This window comes from Ovis canadensis, chromosome 19 (genome assembly GCF_042477335.2).
Source record: "Ovis canadensis isolate MfBH-ARS-UI-01 breed Bighorn chromosome 19, ARS-UI_OviCan_v2, whole genome shotgun sequence".
Taxonomy (NCBI): domain Eukaryota; kingdom Metazoa; phylum Chordata; class Mammalia; order Artiodactyla; family Bovidae; genus Ovis; species Ovis canadensis.
The window spans coordinates 26,871,759-26,894,302 of NC_091263.1; the positions used below are offsets into that span (position 1 = coordinate 26,871,759).

Consider the following 22,544-nt stretch of genomic DNA (forward strand, 5'->3'; position numbering starts at 1 on the left):
CAGAGAATTGGAAATCACTACCAGACAAAAAAAAGTCTTTGAGCAACCTGATACAGAGGATAAACCCTGAGTTGGTTATGGTTGAAAGGAAGATTAGTGAATCAGAATATAATCTTAAAAACTCCCTCAGAATGCAGGGCACATTATTCCAGAACAAAATATTAAAGAATTAAAAGGAGGGGCAAGAGTTTAAAAAGCACTAAACTATGTCTTTTCCATGGGAAAAATAATTCTTTGTCTTTAACAATTAGATAAATACAGGCTTAAGAAATTTGCAAAATGTTGCACAGTAGCCAAATTCAAAGTTAAATCTATCTGCTATATCTTTGCAGAAAATAAGGCAAAGTGTTTCTTCATAGCAAATAGCACATTCTCTATCATAAACACACAGAGAAATTAAGCAGAAATGAGGAAAACCATAGTGTGAAAATAATACAGTAATATTAAAAGGGTTTTTGTTTTTTTTTTTAATAAAAGAGGGTTGGGCTTCCCTTGTGGCTCAGATGGTAAAGAATCCACCTGCAATGTGAGAGACCTGGGTTTGATCCCTGGGTTGGGAAGATCCCCTGGAGAAGGGAAAGGCTACCTACTCTAATATTCTGGCCTGGAGAGTTCCATGGACTATACAGTTGCAAAGAGCCCAGACACAACTGAGTGACTTTCACATAAAAAGGGTTAAAATCTTTTAAAATGTTGTTCATTATACGACTCTCCTCTTTAATTCTGGAAACAACAGCAACAACCTATAAATGATTAAATCATTTTATTAAAAGTAACAGGTGGTCTATTTTTATAAATAATGAAATGACTATTTATAAAATATAACCCTAAAATAAAATGACACAAGTTAAAATAAAAGGATGGGCAAAGTTAAACCCCAGATAGGCAAATAAAAAGAAATCAAGAGTGGCAAAGAAAAATCAAAGCTTATATCTATTTTTCCCTTTAAATATTGCTGCCTATGTGCATGAGTGTGCTAAGTCTCTTCAGTCTTATCCAACACTTTTCAGTCTTGTCCGACTCTTTGTGACCCTATGGACTTTAGCCCGCCAGGCTTCTCTGTGCACGGGATTCTCCAGGCAAGGATACTGGAGTTGGTTGCCATGCCCTCTTCCAGGGGATCTTCCTGACCCAGGGATCAAACCTGCGTCTCCTGTGGCTACTGCACTGCGGGCAAATTCTTTACCGCTAAGCCATCAGGGAAGCCCCCAACATTGCTGTCTATCCCCAAAATGCCACAACCAGTGCCTAAAAGCGTGCAGTGTTGTGTGTTCCAGTTAATTGTGCAGGATTCATCTCAGTCACCTTTTGACCCGCTCTTCCTCCTCCTGTCTCCTTCAGGCTTTAGGTGTCTTAGCCTGACAGCATCACTAGATGCCTGGGGAACCGTCAGTTTTGCAATCCAATTCAACTGCTACTTATGACTTCTCAGGAGCTCAATGGACTCCCCTTGATTCAAGCAGTTCTGAAGCCTAGAAAGCCTATTTCCACAGAACTCCACAGGCCAGCTTAATCCGGCTCCACCCATCAGAGGAAGGAAGTTTGGATGTGTTCCTTCAAGCCCAGGGCTCCAAGGCCTCCCATCATCACCATCATGGTGGCACAACAGAGGGAGGTGGCTGCTCCCTTTTTTGCATGTGTAGCGAATGGGGTGCATGGAATGGATCCACAGACTACATAAGCAGCTTTGCATGTTTCTCTTCAATTTCCAGGACCCAGGGTCCAGCTGCTGCCTGTGTTTTCAGACACCATCAATGTCTCTGTGCCTCCTTTGGCCTCTGGAGAAGAATGTCACTTAATTAGCCACCTTCCAACTGCAAAATGCAACTTTACCTCAGTACCTGGGATGCCTGGTCAGTGGGAAATATGAGAGGTGGGCTTTGGTTACTTCTGCTAGTTGGATCAACAGGAGAACTGATGGATAGACCACCTTTGCAACTGGGAAGCCCTGTCTATGGAGACGATGCTGTCAGAGACTTTTTGAGTATTCTCTGGAACTTATCCAATAACTCTATCTACCAGGAGGTACTGAAAGATGGGTCCTGCTGACTCTGTTCGGGTAGGTATTGTGGCCCTGAGGTCACATAACATTCTCCCTCCAAGTGAAACAGCCTTGTCAGGCCATTCTGGGACACCTCAACAGGAGAGAACTAAACACCCTGGCCTGGATCATCCCAGAAGACCCAGCCTATTAGAAGGTAATCTGTGTGTCAGGTTCATTGTGCAACATGGAATCTAATCCAACATATGCGTACCCAAAGGGCACTTCTCCCTAAAGGCAGTATGGGAAAAAGAACTTAAATACAGACTATCTATAAGGAGACCCGCCCTGGTCTTATACTGCAGTTCCCTGCTCTTCTTCATGGGAGGTGGAACCGAAGGTGACAGGCACCTGTCTACAGTTCTACACTATCCTAAACTTGATGCACAGAGGCAGCTCTGTGGACCAGCTCCTGATTCAATAGGTACTTTGGGTTCTTGTCAATGCAAAAAAAATTTTTAAACATCCACATACGTACACACTTGGAAATATTCTGATGCTAAAAATGATCATCTTTGCTAGTAAGACCATAAGAAATTAGTTTCTTCTTTGTATTTCCCTTGTTTTTAAAATTAAAAAGCAAGTATTGCTTTTTAAATTAGAAAAATAACATAAAACTTCAAGAAGAAAAGATTTGACATTATGATAAGGTTTTTAGCTAATGAACTCATTAGCAAATTAGGGTAGAACATTCACTGGGTACTTACTATTTCTGATACTTGGGAAACTAGTTTACCCTTGGGGCCTTCTGCAGGAATTATGAATTACAGTGAACAGTTCCTGAATAGTCTGTTCCCCTATCTTAGTTTTCCCAATTTAATTGAGACTACTGAAGCAGGCTCATCTGAAACCCCACCCCAGCTCACTCTCCACCTCGCAATCCACTCCTGGGAAAGTAAACCTCGTACAGCTTCCAGGCCCTGACTCACCTTTACAGGGAAAATAACACTTAGCAATGGCAATCACATTATTTTGTGACAAATGGTGTCATCAACATTACTAGGTACCATGGTACTCATTACCATGGGTCCTTGGATATGGTTAATATTTTCTTGATTATCCAAAATAGTTGACCTTTTAAGATGTCTACTTGCAGACTTCCGTGGCTGCACAGTGGATAAGAATTTGCCTGCCAATGTGGGGGACACAGGTTTGATCCCTGGTCCAGGAAGATTCCACAAGCCACGGAGCAACTAAGCTCATGAGCCACAACTACTGAGTCCACATGCCCAGAGCCTGTGCTCAGCAACAAGCAAAGCCCCCACTTCTCACCACATTGAGAAGCCTAGGCACTGCAACAAAAGAGCCCCTACTCACTACAACTAGAGAAAGCTATAGAGCAAAGCAACAAAGACACAGCGCAGCCCCCCAAGATGACTAAAGACATACATTAACATGCTAGAGAGTGAACAGGGGCCCACTGAAAGTTACTGAAATGGGTAAAAATAAAATTCTAACAGTCATTTTTTCCCTCTACTCCACCCAAGAGGACCAAAGACCCATGTTTGGTTAGACCACATAATATCTAGACTTGAAAGAGTCATAATTCAAAGTTTGAAATACGTTCCATATTTTTAAAAACCTAGAATTACCAAGTTCCCTGTGTACAATATATTCTCAAAATTCTGGTCCATTTTGTAATGCTCCATGGCCAAGAAGACAGTGTTGATTATGATGCAGATGGTGATGGCCAGCTCAGCAAAGGGATCAGTCATCACAGTTCTCAGGACCTTCTTAATGTCTAGCCACCAGGGGCTACAGTCCCACACGAGGTATTTGGATGCCAGATTTTCCCCACATGGGAGGCAAGGCTCCTGTGATTTTTCTTGTTCTGGAGAAGAAGAATGAAAAAGCCCTTGAGGAGTTGGCTCTGAGCCAGTCTGGCTGTTCTTTGCCTGTGTGTCCTTCTTCCCTCTTCCCTGGCTTCTTCTGTGCTACAACATGATCAGTCAAGGAGAGTACTGATGTGTAGCTAGAAAGGTTTCCTACACTCAGCTTTCATGTGGCATAGTCAAGTAAAAGTCTTTATATGTACATTAAGCACCTAGGAGCAGGGCTGCACTGTCAGAAATACAGATGGGAAAGTCAACACTGACTGGCTATGAACCCATGAGAGAGACAGACATAAGCCCAAGTTCCGTTCACCCAAGGTGGACCAAGGCAATGGCTATATCAGAGCACAGCAAGCTTCCAGGGCCCAGGGGAAAGGGAGATATTCAGGCAGGGCCATCTATAAGCACTGAAACAAAAGGCATGCAATCAGTTGATCTCAGGTCAGAAAAGGCACCCTGATTTCTAGGGCATCATGAGGGGACTCAGAAGTGCTAAGAACCCATTTAACCCCATTCTTGCTAGAACCTGAGTCCTGCCCTTGAACACCAACCCCTCAGTTTGGTCCCCATTACCTGTTGTTAATCAGGTCCCTCAGATGGTACCAGCCTGCACGCACAGGTCTTCTTCTATTGTTCATGACAGATTCCTATTCTAACTTCAATGACAACTGTCACCTCCTGGAAACTTCTATGTCTTCTCTCCTTTGGCTAACTATCATTGTCACTGAAACCTCCTGTGACTGTGTGGCCTGAACAGGAAGTCTTCTTAGTGCTCTTGGTCCCACCATTACCCAAGTGACAGCTCAGGGTGGGCCCGTGGGGAACGCCCGCTTCTTAAAAGCCATGTTGCTCACGTGCTCCGAAGAAGCACTGGGAGTCACTTTGCAGAAGTGCCCGTGGTGGGTTGCAGAGGGCTTCTAGGGAGCTGGAGAGAGGGAGAAGGGAAGGACATCATTGAACTTAGGTTCCCCCTTGGCCTGGGAGGCGCAACTTACCCTGCATGGTAATGGTAAGGATGCTGACAGCACTCAGGGCTCTCTGCCTTTGGAAGGAGTCTCCGTGCTCATCACAGTGGTCCACTGACAGATTCTGGGACAGTCGTTTGGTTTGCTCAAGGAGGTGTGGCTGTAAGAGAAGGCATGATGGACTTTCTGAGGGAAGGGGCGGCCTCTCCTCAAAACTTCACAAACTTTGATTCAATGCCACATGCAGTGAAGATGCTCAACTCACTTCATGTTCATTGCAAGCCAAAGGTTCAACTTTCTTAATTCACATTTACTACATAAGAGGAATATGGGTTGAACATTCATATTTTTATGTATGCACATTTCTAGAGTCTAGAGTCATACCTACAGAAACATTTATTTCTCTGTTTTATCCATTGTCAACAAAAAGCAAAAAAAAATTTACAAAAACTAATACACAATGGTTTGGGGTATGAAATCAATAAAAAGTATAATTTAGAAACAATGTTTGCAAGGGGCAGAAGTGGGGGATAAATTCAGAAAGGTGAATTGAGGCCAGACAGTGACGTGCCTTGAGTGGCTGTCTAAATAGATTTTGAAACAGACAGTAACTCAGATTTTCCTAGTGTTCCAGGGGTTAAGACTCTGAGCTTCTAATGCAAGGGGCATAGGTTCGATCCCTGCTGGGGAACCAAGATCCCACATGCCATGTGGCAAAAATACCAAAAACAAACAATAAAAAACCCCAAAACAAAAAAAGAAATTTGTAACTATGAAGGACAGTCATATAAATATCACAAAATCCTTATATTAGTAAACTTCAGGGACTCTTTCAGGCTGTGTCTAAGAGTTTATTGATTTTCACCTTATCTAAAATTCTAAAGTATCTAGAAATTAAAAGACATAACCTCACAAACCTTCAGCTATCCAGAAAACTCAGGTGTCTGTAATTACTTAGTCCCCCAAAAGCTCTGACCAACCATGGCCTTATAGGGAACCATCCCTTTCTGAAAAGCTGTTCTAAAGGCAGCCTGTAGTCTTGCAATAGCCATTTCTTATTCTGTTAACAGTTAAAGGGAAAAGACATTTTATGTTAAGAATGAGGAAAAACTTCCAAAATATTAAAAAAATACATGCAATTTCTTGACTATGCTGTGATCTGACAGCAAAGAAGCCTAGTCTAAACCATGGGACCTTACCCTGTCACTCCACCAGGGAACTGCTCACAGCAGCGGGGCAAGTCCGTCCATCTACTTCAAAGGCCCCTGAACTCTCTTTCCCCATTCCAGGCTCAGATATGCACACCAGCTTTCTGCCTCCTTCATCTTTCTACTGCCTCAGGAAGAAGGCTCTAGCCACTATTCCCTGGCCCGCATCTCCAACATCTTCCTCTCTTCTGATTTCTCTTCTCCAGAATTAAAACATGTTCAAACATCCCCCACCTTAAATAAGATTTTTTTTTCTATATAACATCCTCTCATAACTTCTTTTCTGCATATCTCACTGCCTAAACAATAGCCTGGCTTGAATGCCCCATGTTGTTGTTGCTCAGTTCCTAGTCATGTCCCACTCTTTGCAACCCCATGGACTGCAGTACACCAGGCTTCCCTGTCCTTCACTATCTCCCAGTTTACTCAAAGCATGTCCATTAAGTCAGTGATGTTATCCAACTAACTCATCCTCTGTCACCCTCTTCTCCTCCTTCCCTCAATCTTTCCCAGCATCAGGGTCTTTCCCAATGAGTTGGTACTTTGCATCAGGTGGACAAAGTACTGGAGCTTCAGCATCAGTCCTTCTAATGAATATTCAGGGTTGATTAGAACTGACTGATTTGACCTCCTTGTTGTCCAAGGAACTCCCAAGAGTCTTATTTAGCACCACAATTCAAAAGCATCAATTCTATGGTGCTCAGCATTCTTTATGGTCTAATTCTCACATCCAAATATGACTACTGGAAAAATCATTTCTGTGCTAGCTAAGTCACTTCAGTTGTGTCCAACTCTTTGCAACCCTGTGGACTGTAGCCCACCAGGCTCCTCTGTCCATGGGATTCTCCAGGCAAGAACACTGGAGTGGGTTGCCATGCCCCTCTCCAGGGGAATCTTCCCAACCCAGGGATCAAACTCACATCTCTCGCGTCTCCTGCACTGGAAGGCACGTTCTTCACTAGCACCACCGGGGAAGCCCTTAACTCTGACTTCACGGACCTTTGTCAGCAAAGTGATGTCTCTGCTCTTTAATATGCTGGCTAGGTTTGCCATAGCTTTTCTTTCAAGAAGCAGGCATCTTTTAATTTCATGGCTGCAGTCACCATCTGCAGTGATTTTGGAGCACAAGAAAATAAAATCTGTCACTGTTTCTACTTTCCCCCCATCTATTTGCTGTGAAGTGATGGGAGCAGATAGCATTATCTTAGTTTTTTTAATGTTGAGTTTTAAGCCAGCTCTTTCACTCTCCTCTTTCACTCTCTAGGCATCTCAAAATTGGTATGTGCATAACTTAACTTGCTATCTTCCTCGCCCCCCAGAACATGCTCTCTGCTCATCTCAGTAGATAACTCACCAACAAGCCATAAACCGGCATCATCCCCACCCTCTGCATATAGTCACTTGCCAAACCTTTTCCTCTGTAGATCCACTGTAACCTGTTCATCTCTCTTCATCCTCACTGCCCGAACCATAGTTGAAGCCACTTCCACCTCTTACTCGGATCACTGCAACAGCTTTTTAATTGGTGGCCTCCAGTCTCACCCTCCTCCAATCCCCTCTCTTCGATGAATCCAGGATTTCCACACAGTAAATCTGGTCTTCTTCACTCTTCTGCTTAAAACCTTTCCATACTGCTTATCCCTTGCATATAGGGTAAAGAATGAACTCCTTGGCTTGGCTTCAAGGCCTTTTACAAGGGTCCACATCTTACCACTAGAACCTCTTGCCACCATCCCCACCAACCTCACACACACACACACACACACACATGTGTGTGTGTGTGAGTGTGCACGTGCACATTTTCTACTGGGTCATGTTCTGCTCTCCTTTGCTTCCAGGCCTACGCATGTGCCGTTCTCTCTGCATATGGAGCTTCATTCTTCCTCTAACCTGGTTGATTCATCCTTTCAGCTTAGACACTGCTTCCTCTAGGAACTTTTTTCTGATCCACTGCTCTTTTCCCAGTCCCCATCAAGTCTGGGGCTGGTGGTCTGAAACAGATGTTATTGTTGGTCCCATCCACACATCCTCAGGCTTTCTTTGGAAACCCAAATAACTTTTACCCTAACACATAGCAAGTCATAAATTATTGTTTCCTGACTCCAGAAGTCTTGAACCAACGATAGACCAAAGGTAGTGTATAAATAGTGCCCTCAGTCCAAGGAGATTAAACTGACTTAATAACACATTAATTGACCACCTTCTCTTCCATGTATCACTTCTCCTCTCCTTTCTCAGTACTTCCTGTGATCACTTTCCAAATAATCTACTTGTACTCTAACATCTCTAACATTTGCCTTGGAGGAAATAAGCACTGCCCCTAAGACATTGCTCCTGCTCTGCTCTCCCTGTGACCATCATGCTGGTCATCACACTGAACAGTAACTGCCTTCTTGGCACTGTGCCTGCATTATTAGATGTCTGTGCTATATATCCCATGTATCTCCAGTACCTACTCCAGTGCCAAATAAACACAGTCAACACTTTACACAGATGTTTGTAAATAAATGGATAACTGAATAGACCCATGGATGCAGGGAAGTATGTGCAAATGGATGAATGGATAAATCACTGACTGAATGAATGAATCCTTTCAGTTAGATGGACAACTTGATCTGTCCCCCTGAGCGGTGCTCAAATATCATTAATTCTTTGGCCAAAACTTGCCTTTTTTGAAGAATCTTCATCAGAGTCTGATCCTGGAATCTGGTCTTGCCCAGACTTTCTTAAAAAGAAGGATTTTCTTTTCTTACTACCAAATAGCTTTCTCTTCTTTGGGGAAAAAGATGATGCTTCAAGGGAATTAAGTGAACTTCTGTCAATTCCCATGGCAACCAGAGCCTTAGAAAGTGAACAAAAGCAATTAATTAACAGATCACACTCCTCATGGAACACTGCAAATGACTTCCACTTTGGTGAGCATTCTCCCCTCTCTTCTGGTAGCCCTGGACCATTTCAACTGCAAATTGCCCAACTGGAGTATGATATCTTTATCCTTGTTTATGTGGGGAATGTGTCCTGTTTGTTCACGATATTGCAGCCCTTGAAGGCAGAGTTGACTCTCCAACATCTCTGTGCCACTAACCCTTAGCACAGTGTCCTGTATATGCTAGGTACTCACTAAATGTCTGTGTTTAATGATGTAGATATCAAGCACTTAAGAGGGGTTTCCTCCTGACAAATCTCTGCAGAGGATGAGAAAAAGCATAAAACATGATCCCTGCCTTGAAATCTTAAAACTGAATCTTGGAATTTAAGAACTGAAAAAAAAAAAAATCAAGATGCCAGGGAAACAATAAGAAGGGCCTGTAAATATAACAGGAATTACAAGAAGGGAGAGATGATCATGACTATCATCTCTACAGCCATCATGATTGCTTTCCAAACGCTCTCAAGCAAAGTCCCTGGACACAAACATCTTCAGCTTCCCACAAGAAAGCCTAGAGCAGAGCCTTCCTTTTCACACACGTATATCTAGCCAGCAATTTTGGATCTGTCTTTGAAGGCTCATGTTCAGAGAGCCAAAGATCATCAAAATCCCTTTCTCAAGAGCCCTGGGCCTGGGCATCTTCATGAGAGACTGTAGCAGAGCCAGCTGCAAGGGGCTTAAAATTTCTCAGAAAATCACCAGTTGGGAAAGCATTGTACAGGCCTTGTACAGAAATCTTAAGTGTCAGACCCCACAGCCTCTGGGATGCCCCCAAGCAGACCCCACTAACAGATATCATGTGCCCCTACCTCCTTCTCCTCCTTCAACAGCTGCTGGGCTTCCTGAAACATCTTCTCCTTGGCTTCTGTTTCGGCAGCTACATTCTTGTTCTGCTCCTCATAAGTCATGGTGACAACAGCCAGTGTTAAGTTAACCAAGTAGAAAGAGCCCAGGAAGATGACCACCACAAAGAAGAGGACCGAGACGAGCCCTGAGGTACGCACGGTCTGCAAGGGACAGAACACACGGGGTGACTTCACCTGGGGCAGAGATTAGACAGTAGTCATTGGTCTCTCCCCAGATCTGACTGGCTCAGCTGCCCACAACCTCATCTATTGCCTCCCCCATCAACTGGAGCTCCTGATGCTCTGTCCCTCAGTAAGGAAATACCATCTGCATGTTCACACAGAAGTCCTAGTGACCTGACTATGACTTTCTCATGGGTATTTGTGTTTTTTACATAAAAATGGCAAGAGAGAGCAATGCAGCATGAAGGCTGAAGTACTAGTGTGGAACTGCAGTCAGTGGGGAAGCTGGTGAGGGGTGATATCTCTAGGAAGCATTTTTTGTACTCTTCTTCCAGATATCACATTTATAGTCTTTTTGATGTTTCTAATAGAACTCTAAAAGCAAATTTAACAGTACACTTGTTAAGGATAAAAAATACATGACACAGGATGCTCAGGGTTGGTGCACTGGGATGACCCAGAGGGATGGTACGGGGAGGGAGGTGGCAGGGGGCTTCAGGATGGGGAACACGTATACATCCGTGGCAGATTCATGTTGATGTATGGCAAAACCAATACGATATTGTAAAGTAATTAGCCTCCAATTAAAATAAATAAATTTATATTAAAAAATACATGACAAAGGTGAAGGAGAGATGGTTGGTTATAAATAAACGATAGATAAGTGGTGGAAAGGGAGAGAGGGAGGCGGGGAAGCAGGGGACGGCAGGGGGAGGTGGAGAGAGAGAGAGGGAAATAGAATGAATAAATAAATAACCTGTCGATAAAGCTTCTCCCAGGAATCTTGGGTCATAAGCCGGAACATGGCAAGAAAAGACCAGCCAAAGTTGTCAAAATTTGTGTAATTATAGTCAGGATTTTTTTTGCTATCTTTGCATTTATATTGTTCAGGACAAGCCCTAGATATTGGAAAAAGGAACAGAGAAAGAATTACATACTCTGCAGCTGAGTTCCCCCCACCACACACACACCCTGCCCAGGGCACTGGTTCTTCCAAGAACAATGAGCTCACACTCAAAACTCCTAGGTGAAGAGAACATTTGTAGAGTGTCATCCCTCATCTTCCAGACCTCCCAGTCTATGTCTAAACATGGGTATTCATAGTCTCTTCTCAAACAGATTGATTAGAAAGTTCACAGTGGCAGTTTTTCATTAAAAAATGAAGTGTAGTGACTTAGTGAACAATTTACAGTAAAAAAAAAAAAAAGGACATACAATGAATTGATGTCTCCCTCTCTCCCTAGATACCCAGTCCCACTTTCTAAAGGCACAAATAAACAGTTACTTTACTAATTTTCCAGAAGTCTTCTATGACTACAAAAGCACATGTCTATCAATATACATCTTCTATAATACATGAACATGAGCATTCTTTAAACATTCTTTTGCATTTTGCTTTTTTCATGGAATGATACTGAGTGGAGGTCTTTCCATATCAGCATACAAGGAAATGTCTCATTTTTTTGTGTGTCTTACATTTCTGGGATTTTTATAAATGCTTTGCTAATGCTGAATATTTAGATTATAATTATCAGTCCCCTATTATTACAAACATTTGGGTTTTACTTTAAAAACAGTAGATATCTTGCATTTGGGTCTTGCCCACATCACCAAAACACACCTCATTGATTGCATTTATCAAATACACTAAGAGTATATACTTTTTTAGTTTGAAATATAGTATTCTTATCAAAGTAACACATGCTGTGGTTTTAAAAACTCACATGGCACCACAAGGCTTGTAATGAAAACCACTCCAGCATTCTTCAACTGTCATTTATATACCTCCAATTCAACAACTTTTAGCTCGTTCAGGTCCATATCTCTAAATATGGTGCTTTTACTGGCAGGAGATCAAGATGGCAGAGGAGAAGGATGCTGAGCTCACCTCTCCCAGTGAATACATCATAAATAGGTCTACATGTGGAGCAATTCTCAATGAAAACAAACTGGACACTAGCAGTAAACTGGATATAAGAGTGTAAAGAAAGATCCAAACAGAGGCAGGTAAGAAGGGAGGGGAAGCAATTAGGTTGGGACTCACACCCACAGGAAGGGACACAGAAGAAAGGGATATCAGAGGCTCAGAGATCCTTCCTGGGGGGGTAAAGGGTTCGAATCACATCCTGGGAAGGCCAGCCCTAGGGTCTAACACTAGGACAAAAAGTTCCCTTAGCTGGTTTGAAAACTAGTGGGATTTACAGGAGGGCTATAACAAACTGAGACTCTGCTCACAAGGACATACACATGTTTGCTTAATCTCAGGAATAAAGTGGATGCCCACTCTCACCACTTCTATTTAACTTGATATTGGAAGTCCTAGCCATAGCAATCAGCCAAAAAAAAAAAAAAAAAAAAAAAAGAAAGAAAGAAAGAAAGAAATGAGAGGCATCCAAACTGGAAGAAAAGGGACTTCCCTGGTGGTCCAGTGGCTAAGACTCTACGTTCCCAATGCAGGAGGCCCAGACTAAGTCCCTGGTCAGGGAAGTAGATCCCATGTGCCACAGTCAAGAATTCACATGCCACAAGAAAGATGGAAGACCCCTAATTAAACATAAAAGCTTTTGCACAGCAAAGGAAACCATAGCATTAGTCGCTCAGTCTTGTCTGACTCTGAAACCCCATGGACTGTAGCCCACCAGGCTCCTCTGTCCATGGAATTCTCTAGGCAAGAATATTGGAGTGGGTAGCCATTTCCTTCTCCAGGGGATCGTCCAGACCAAGGATCGAACCCAGATCTCCTGCGGCCTTTACCATCTGAGCTACCAGGGAAGCCCAAGATGGAAAGACAACCCTCAGAATGGGAGAAAATAATTGCAAATGAAGCAACTGACAAAGGATCAATCTCCAAAATACACAAGCAGCTCAGGAAGCTCAGTATCAGAAAAACAACCAACCCAATTAAAAATGGGCAGAAGATCTAAATAGACATTTCTCCAAAGAAGTCATACAGATGGCTAATAAACCCATGAAAAATGCTCAGCATCACTTATTATGAGAGAAGTGTAAATCAAAACTACAGTGCACTATTACCTCACACCAGTCAAAATGCCCATCATCAAAAAATCTACAAATGATGCCGGAGAGGATGTGAAGAAAAGAGAACCCTCTTGCACTGTTGGTAGGAACGTAAATTGGTAACAGCCACTATGGAGAACAGTATGGAGATTTCTTTAAAAACTAGGAATAAAGGTACCATATGACCCAGATATCCTACTACTGGGTATATACCCTGAGAAAACCATTCTAAAAAACATATGTACCCCAGTGTTCATTACAGCACTATTTACATAGCCAGGACATGAAAGCAACCTAGATGTCTACTGACAGATGAACAGATAAAGAAGCTGTGGTACATACATACAATCGAATATTACTCAGCCATAAAAGGAGTGGCTTTGAATCAGTTCTAATGAGATGGATGAAACTAGAGCTTGTTATAGAGAGTGAAGTAAGTCAGGAAGAGAAATGCAAATATCATATATAATGCATCTATATGCTCTAGAAAATCTACAAAAATGGTACCAATGAACCTATTTGTAGGGCAGGAATAGAGACACAGACATAGAGAACATACTAGTGGACACAGCGGGGGAAGGGGAGGGCAGGACTAATTGAGAGAGTAGCATGGAAACATATGCATTACCATATGTAAAACAGATAGCTAGCGGGAATTTCCTGTATGACACATGGAGCTCAACCTGGTGCTCTGTGATAACCTAGAGGGGTGGGATGGGGTGGGAGGTGGGAGGGAGGTTCAAGAGAAAGGACACATATGTATAGCTAAGGCTGATTCATGCTGATGTATGGCAGAAACCAACATAACACTAGAAAGTAATTCTACTCCAATTAAAAATAAATAATAATTTTTTTAAAAAAGATGGAAGATCCTGTGTGACACAACTAAGATCCGGCGCAGCCAAATAAATAAATATTCAAATTGGAAGGGAAAAAGTAAAACTGTCACTATTTGCAAATGATATGATACTACAGATAGAAAATTAAAGTCTTCATCAAGAAAACGGTTTAGAACTAATAAATGAATTCAATAAAATTTTAGGAATCAAGATTCAAAAATCTGTTGCATTTTATATACTAAAACTGAACTGTAGGCATGTATGTCCCCTTGAGGATCATTCTAGAGAGCTCAATAAACCTTGTATTAGATTAAAGTTTAATATGTCTAGTAAGTCTGACCTAATCAGAACCTGTGACCACTACAAGACTTCCCTAATTTTACAGACAGGGTTACATCTCTGTTATTTCTCTCTGTATTTACACTCATCACACTTTCAAGAATTTACTGTACATCTCTCTTCCCTGAAAGATGTCAGTTTCAAGAGGGCAGCACTCCTTTATACGTACTTGGATTCCTAGGACCTAAGACAGAGTTTGGCACACTGTTGGCCCTTGATACATATTTGTTATTGAGAAATGAATGTAGTCTATTCCATCAGAGTGTCTAGCATATTATCTTAATTTGAAATACACTCAGACTTCCCCGGTGGTAAGGAGATAAGAATAGCCTGCCAATGCAGGGAACATGGGTTCAATCTCTGGTCTGGAAGGATCCCACATGCTGAGGGGCAACTGAAGCCCATGCGCCACAGCTACTGAGCCCACTCTCTAGAGCCCGGGAGCACGACCAGTGAGATCGCTGTGCCCCAGCCACTGAAGGCCATGCATCCTCGAGCTGCACAGCGCAACTACTGAGCCTGTGTGCTGCAGCTCCTGAGCCTGAGCACTAGAGCCTGTGCTCTGCGACGAGAAGCCACCGCATTGAGAAGCCCGCACACCACAATGAGACAATAGCCCTGCAAACCACAACTAGAGGAAGCCCATGCACAGCAACGAAGATCCAAGGCAACCGAAGGGAAACAACATCACCAGAAAGAAAGACATTCAATAAATCTTCACGGAATCTCTCAGCTCAGAGAGGACTACCTACAATAAGGAAGGGTATCCCCAGAGGGCTACTAGCTGCTGAGGTGAATGTGTATGAACACACGTACAACAGTGTGGGCAATCAGGGGCAGTGGTGGTCACAGATCCACAAATAGAAGATGCATGCTGAGATGTCTTGCGTCAGGGCCATGTCACTGATCAGGAAATAGGTCTAAATAGGGCTTTCAGTCACAATATCCTTTCTGACCTTTGACGGTCTTGAATACCCACTCCATAAAGTTGAAATATCACTATGTTTTCAGTAGGTTTCTTACCAGATACAAATTCAACATAATTTGGGGGAGAATACAGTTCTAGACATTGGGAAATAATTTTTAATTTAGTAATGCATGTCAAAATTTGTTTAGACACTTGAAATAATCAGTGGTATTTGAGAACTATCACCACTGTTTGCATAAGTCATTAGATGAAGACTGTTTGCCACATCACTTCAAATAGATAGAATGAAGAATATAAACATCTTACCTGTTGCCCATCCACACACCACACATTTTGAATTCAGTGGACTCTTCTTTTTTAAAGCAATAGTCTGAGGGGGAAAGAATTACAAACTCAGGTTGAAACAAATAACATTGAAAGGAAAGAGAATAGCAAATATGCCAAATTATGCTAGAAAAAGATGGTCCAGAATCTTCCAAAATGATCAAGGTGATCAAAGTGATCTCAATGAAATGATCCAGAGAGAAACTAGAGCCTAAGCCCTCAGGATGATGCAAGAAAAGAAGAGGGAGAAGGAGAAGGAAGCAGAAATAAGAGGAGGAAGCGGTGACACGATAACCACTTTGCTGCTCAGTACATGGAACTGAACCAGAGACCACCCTTGGGAGAAGCTGGACACAGGGTCAGCCCGTGAGAAACTCAAAAACCAAGACAGACACGGAGAAAGTATGTCCACATGAAACTCAGGACACATGAAATTGATACACGGTTGACCTCAGAGTGGAGAGGGTGCAACATAAAAGGAGCAACATCACTGAAGAAAATACTTGGGTAGAGAGAGGCATTGTGGGAAGTTGCTGGTCCCCTTTGACCAAAGCCAGGCACTCTGAAGACATCTGTAAAAGGTGACAAGGAAGTGGGCAGATATGAAAGCTGACACCACTGTTACAGATGTGTAACTTCAGGCTTTTCCTTCTCCATGAAAACCCAGAGAAGGAGGCAGTTCTCTAAGAAATTCACCTGCCCACATGAGAATCCTAGAGGAACAAGTCATCCAATGCTCCTAAGACATTCGTAACACAGACCAATAGATAGTACAAGTGGGGATAAATAAAAAGTAACCATGCACAAACCAAGAAGTGAACGGTGGGGTGCTTACCTTGATAGTCACCGTTACAGGAATTACTGACACACTTGTAGCTCAGATTTCCCATGAAGAGCTGCTGACCTACCAGGGCGAAGATGCTGAGGCAAAAGAGAGTCAGGATCATCACATCGACAAGCTTCTTCACAGAGTGCAGCAAGGCCCCAACAATGACCTTCAAACCTGAGGAAGAAAACAGGTGTGCGGAGAAGACCCCTACTCACACAGACACTTAAGACACAGGCAAGGAGCAGTAAGGCTTCGAAAGTTGTCTGATTGCGGGCTGGCATTGGAAACTGGCCTGACCTGGGATTCTGAAGCTGAAAGTTCTAGTTCCAACCCTGTACCTTAAAAGCTATTTGCCATCAGAGCCACCCACTGGTCTAAGACTTGGTCTCTTTATCCTGCCCTATAGATGCCACAGGGTTGCTCTGAAGGGCAAGTGAGAAAACTCTGAGCAGACACTTGCCACAGAGACATAAAACATAACTGGATGACAGTTGTGCAGTCACTTCCCTGACTGGGGGTCACAGGCAACATTAAGGCCAAAGTGAGGAATTGAAGCTGTATTTAACATTTGGTAGCTACTACCTACAGTAACATACACAAGGTGCCCTGAGATATGGCTAAATTCAGGGGGGAAGGTTGCAAAAAAAGCTGGAAGAGGGAGCTCTGCCTGGACCCCAATAATGAAGATATCTTAGGAAAAAAACCTCAGATTACTGCTTATAATCAGGGCTTTTAAAAAATTCATTCAAGAAATATTTACCAAGCACCTTCAAGGTCCATGATACAGTGTTTGGCTGTCAAAGTTACAAAATAAAAAGGACACAGTCATGTAGTGTGTCAATAAATGTTTAAAAATCAGCTTTCTGCAGAGAGGGGAGGACACAGGGAAAGTCCTCCTCCGCAGCATTTACAAAGGTCCTGGCTCGCTAAATTCTGGAGTGTAGACCCCTTTTCTCCCTCCATGCATGCCTCTCCTGCAGCTGCTTTCAAGCTACCAACATGACATCCCTGGACACACAGTTGGAAACAGTCTGCTGGGGAATGAGAACAAGTCAGTCCCAGTACAATCCTGATTCACAGGCTCTGCTCTCAGTGGGTTCTGCTCTCTGGAGAAAGAAATTGGCAGGTGGCATCTATAGTGTGTGGATGACACTGAGTGGCAAAGTTTCAGCTGATCAGCATAAACCATGAATGGCAGACTTGGGAACACAAAGCAGCATCTGATGGGAGGCCAAGCCCGCTGTGATGACCTTCCCACCAAGGGTGATGCTACGTGAGGAGGAGACTTTGGGCCGAGCTGGGGCATTCACTGGCTTCACCACTGCACTCATGTTCATGCCAAGATCGTGCTTTCCCTGCATGGTCAGGGGCACCAAACATGAAAATACTCTAACCTCATCTATGCTTGATTTTTTATCTATAACAAGAGGCTTGCTTGTGTCTTCCCCAAAGCAAGATGATTTGGATAAAGGGTAGTTGTGATTCCAGAATTATTTTTACATAGCCCCATAAAAGATCGTATCTTATACTCTTCATTCTGAAAAAAGCACTGGACTCAGTGAAAGGAGGTAAGGGTGGGATGATTTGAGAGAACAGCATTGAAAGATATACATTATCATATGTACAGTTACCATCACGGCTCAGTGGTAAAGAATCTGCCTGCCAGCACAGGAGACACCAGAGAACAGAGGTTCGATCCCTGGATCAGGAAGATTCCCAGAGAAGGGAATGGCAATCCACTCCAGTATTCTCGCCTGGAAAATCCCATGGACAGAGAAGCACAGCGTGCTATGGCCCGGGGGGTCGCAAAGAGTCAGAAATGACTGAGCATGCGTGCACCATATGTAAAATGGATGACCAGCGTGAGCTCAGTGCATGAAGCGGGGCCCCCGAAGCCAGTGCATGGGACACACTGGAGAGATGGAGTGGGGAGGGGTGTGGGAGAGGGGTTCAGGATGGAGGGACACATGTATACCTATGGCCATTTCTTGTTCATGTATGGCAAAAACCATCACAATATTGTAAAGTAATTAAAATAATTTAAATTAAAAAACAAATCCAGGATCTCACGTGGTTCATGAGTCAAAATGGAGAGTGTGTTTACCTGCTCAGAGATGAAGAAGGGAACACAAAGAGTTGCTAAGTGACTGCCTGAACGTGTATTTATATTTTATCCACACGAAATATGCGGGGCTCAGCGCAGACAGAAACCCCCAAATCTACCTGGGAAACCAAGGTCCACCTTGCAAAAGAGGAAGGGAAAAGGAAAGAGAGGCAAGTTCTACATAAAGTATCCTCTGTCAGTTTCTTTGTCACTAGCAGTTGTTTTTCTGGAGTTTCCAAAAATAGTCTACTACCTCTGTATGAAAAAAGATTCAAATTGCCTGGAGCTCTGATAAGAGACTAGAAGAAGAAGGGAAGAAGAAGAGGGGAGGGAAGGAGTCCAGAGAGAGAATAACTTCTAATACTTTTTTGTAGAGGACAGGGGAAGGAGTAGAGAAGACTCTGCCACAATCACCTCGTTTCTGATAAACTGAAATTTTACAACCCATCCTAGGCTTCACCCTGATCGCAGAGCTGATCTGGCTTCCAGGAGACCCCTTTTCCTCTCCTTCCTACTTTACTGATGGCTCCTGCTCATTGCCTTTGCCGGTTTTTCCTCTCACCCCTCCCCTTTAGGGTCTCAGGGCCTCGTGGCTGTCAGTCCTGCGTCCTCTTCTACTTTCCATCTCTGCTCATTTTCTTCGTAACCTCATTAGATTCCATGGCTCTAAATCTCATCTATAGTCTTCTAATTTCCGAAATGATATCTGCAGCCCTGAACATCAGCTTGTATTTCTAACTGCCTGCTTGATACTCTGACTTGGATGCCTCACAGCCATCTCAAACAGAATGTGTCTGAAGCTAACCCCCAATCTGACCCCTGAGGCCTGCTTCTCCCACAGTCTTCCTTTTCTCATTCAGAGATGATTCCATCTTTCCAGTCACTCAGACAGAAACCTTGACTCATCCTTGACTCCTCTTTTGCTCACATCATGTATACAATCAACCTGCCAGAAAGTCCCATTGTTTCTACCTTTAAATTTATGCAGAATCTGACCACCATTCCCCTACTCCTCTTCTACTGCCTGATCTGAGGGCACTGCGGCTTCTTGCTCGGATTATGGCAGTGGCCCCTTGTGTCAGTTTGGGCCCTCTGAGAAGTAGACACTCTGAGACCAGATTACAGGAGATTTGGGGGGAAATGCCTGTGAGGAATAGTCTGAAGGGAGGGGATGGAGGGCGGAGAGAGCCTCAGACTGTGACCCAGAGCTGACATCTGGAAAAGGGGAGCAGGAAGGAAGCAGGATAGATAGGAAGGGCTTCAGACTGCAGTGCATGTGGGAGGTAGTCTCACCCTGCTGAGAAGCCCCTGAGTCAAAGTCCCCCAGAGAGAAGTCCCATACCCTTTAGGGGCGGGCCTGCACTAGCGCTCCCCAGATGCAGGGAAAGCAGGTCTTGGCATGAGCATGAATGCAGTGGTGAACCCAGAGAGGGGGCAGTGGGACCATTCATCAGCTGCGCTCCCTGCAGCAGGAGATCTGAGCAGCATGCATCCATGGCAACCAACATGCGATCTGAGCAGCATGCATCCACGGCAACCAACATGCCACCTGCTTGGTCTTCCTGCTTCTACCTTTGCTCCCCCGAGTTCTGTTCCCCACACAACAGCCAGAGTAATCCTTCTACAGCCATCAGGTCATGGGACTCCTCGGCTCAAAGCCCTTGCATGGCTCCCATCTCTCTCAGAGGAAACCCCAAGACTTCCTGGGACTTAGGGGCTTCCCCTTCACCTCTGTGGCCCTTCCTCCCCCACCTAGTCCCTCCCTCTGTCTGCTCCAGCCCCATCCACATCTTTCATATCCCTTGGTCTGTGGACTGGCTGCTTCCTAGGCTCTGGATACTCTTTCCCATATGTCTGCTTGTGAAACCTCCTCAACAACTTCGAATCTGCTCACATCTCACCTTTCCAGTTGACACCTATACTAACCACCCCACTGAAAACTGCAACCTGTTTCCTTGAACCCCATGACTTCCAAGAGCCATCATGTTACCTACTTTTCCATTTAATTTTGAAAAAGCATGCCATATAATTTACTTATTTATTATAGTTATTGCATAAGTCCATTTCCCAATCCCCCACCTAAAATGTAAACTCCATGAAGGCAGGGAACTTTGTCTGTTTACTCACTGATATATCCCAGGCAGGTAGCACAGAGGGTATCAGGGGCTCAATACATATTTGTTGAATGATAAAATAAATGAATAAAGAGCATTGTTTGTTAGGTTTTGATTTACATATGACATATTTAGAAATTTTAACTATTCTCTTCTGCTAAGAGTCAACGTTGAAAGTTAGAGTGACTTACCTGAAATTACTGAAATTGCTTTCAAAGCTCTGAATACTCGGAAGGTACGTAGGGATGACAGACTGAAGCTGCTGGCATTGATATATGGAGAATATGACACAAATCTATAAGACAAAGCACGAGGAAAGTCCAGGCTTGCTCAGTCATGGATCTGTCCTACACATCTCCACAAAAGCCACAAGTAATTACAGCCTGGGTTCTGTCCACCAGCATGAAATCTGCAGCCTCCCCTTCCAGCCCCACCATCATCTCAGGACCTGGCAGTATCACTCTCTATTGCTGTGGATCCAGGGACCATAGATTGCACAGGAGACTATTCTCAGCTGATCTTTATATTTGGACATAGTTGGGGATTCCTTGAAATAGTTGTGGCAGCTGTAGCTACATTCATGGATAACAGAAATCAGCTTAAACATTTACTGATTTGCTACCAAGTTCCAGGCCCCAATACACTCCCCTAAGGTCTCAACCATATGGCCAAGTCCAGAAGCAACCTAGGCAGTCTGGCTCCAGAGCCCATATTCTTCACCATTGCACTATACCACCTCTCAACAACATCTAACTATTGATCTTGAAATGTAAAACTCGGAAATTACTAGTACTTACCTCAAAGGGCTTTTGTGAAAATTAAACAAAAATATATGCAAAGTGCTTAAGACAATGGGCTGGTACTAATTAAATAAGGTTGGGTTTATTATTACTGTGCTGGCAATGGGCCATTGTTTCTCTTGCTTTTTATTTTGCTCATCATTCAGATGCCAAATTGATGTCCTCTCCTTCAGAAAGAACTTCAACTCTCACTCATGCTATACACAACAACTAATTCAAAAGGGACCATAAACTTAAATACAAGAGCCAAAATGGTAACACTTCTAGAAGGAAACATGACAGAAACTCCTTGACCTTTCAGTAGACAGAGACGCTCTAGACCCCTTTGTTCCTCCCTCGTCTTCTGACAGCCAGAATGACGCACAGCATCCTATGCTAGCACTGACTGTAGCAGGTTTAATGGTCATGCTTCATTGGACTTCCCTAGTGGCTCAGATGATAAAGAATCTGCCTGCAATGCAGGAGACCTGGGTTTGATCCCTGGGTCAGGAAGATCCCCCAAAGAAAGGAAAGGTTACCCACTCCAGTATTCTTGCCTGGAGAATCCCATGGACAGCGGAGCCTGGAGGGCTACAGTCCGTGGGGTCTCAAAGAGTCGGATACGACTGAGCGACTAAGCACACACACAGATGCTTCACTTCCCCTCTGAATTGCGAACAGAGTTAGAATCATGCATGATATTTTTTCATTATCACAATGCTGGGCCCACAGAGCCTGGCCCCATAACAGGTCAGTGTTTGGTGAGTAAATGGCTGAAAAAGTAAGACCATGAGTGTTGGACCAGAAATGGATTTGTGGGGGATTCCCTGGCAGTCCAGTGGTTAGGACTCAGCACTCTCACTGCCATGGCTCAGATTCAGTCCCTGGTTGGGGGGAAAAAAAGAGATAGAAAGGATGAAGTGGATTTGTGTGTGTGAAGTCCTCTGGCCAGTTGGCTACATGGTGCAGTTCAGTGCCAACCAACACTGCACTCAAGAGTTCTAGGTTTTACTTGGCTGTACTCAGCCACACATGTGGATCCACACAGAACCCAGATGGAAGCCAAAGGGCTTCTTTCCCACCCCTAGTCTCTTCAGCAAAATTCTTAACATTCTTACGCTGTTGCAATGACAATGGAGTCCAGCCAGTTCCACGGATCTCGCAGGAAAGAAAACTCATCCAGAATAAAACCTCTTGCCAATATTTTAACTAATGCTTCAAATAAATAAATCCCAAGGAAGACATACCTACAAAGCAAATCATCCAG

The 22,544-nt window shown here is 43.6% G+C and overlaps 1 protein-coding gene across 1 annotated transcript in view; it reads right to left on the bottom strand.

The window, feature by feature from the left end:
• SCN11A (sodium voltage-gated channel alpha subunit 11) overlaps positions 1–22,544 on the bottom strand; it is an 86,220-nt gene that overhangs the window by 48,810 nt on the left and 14,866 nt on the right. The window contains exons 5-13 of the mRNA XM_069561498.1: positions 22,396–22,524; positions 20,690–20,793; positions 16,287–16,454; positions 15,434–15,497; positions 10,761–10,902; positions 9,785–9,982; positions 8,714–8,887; positions 4,869–4,998; positions 3,634–3,872 (exon numbers count right to left, since the gene is read on the bottom strand). Of these exons, the coding sequence (XP_069417599.1) occupies positions 3,634–3,872; positions 4,869–4,998; positions 8,714–8,887; positions 9,785–9,982; positions 10,761–10,902; positions 15,434–15,497; positions 16,287–16,454; positions 20,690–20,793; positions 22,396–22,524 (1,348 nt within the window). The remainder of the gene's footprint in view (positions 1–3,633; positions 3,873–4,868; positions 4,999–8,713; positions 8,888–9,784; positions 9,983–10,760; positions 10,903–15,433; positions 15,498–16,286; positions 16,455–20,689; positions 20,794–22,395; positions 22,525–22,544) is intronic.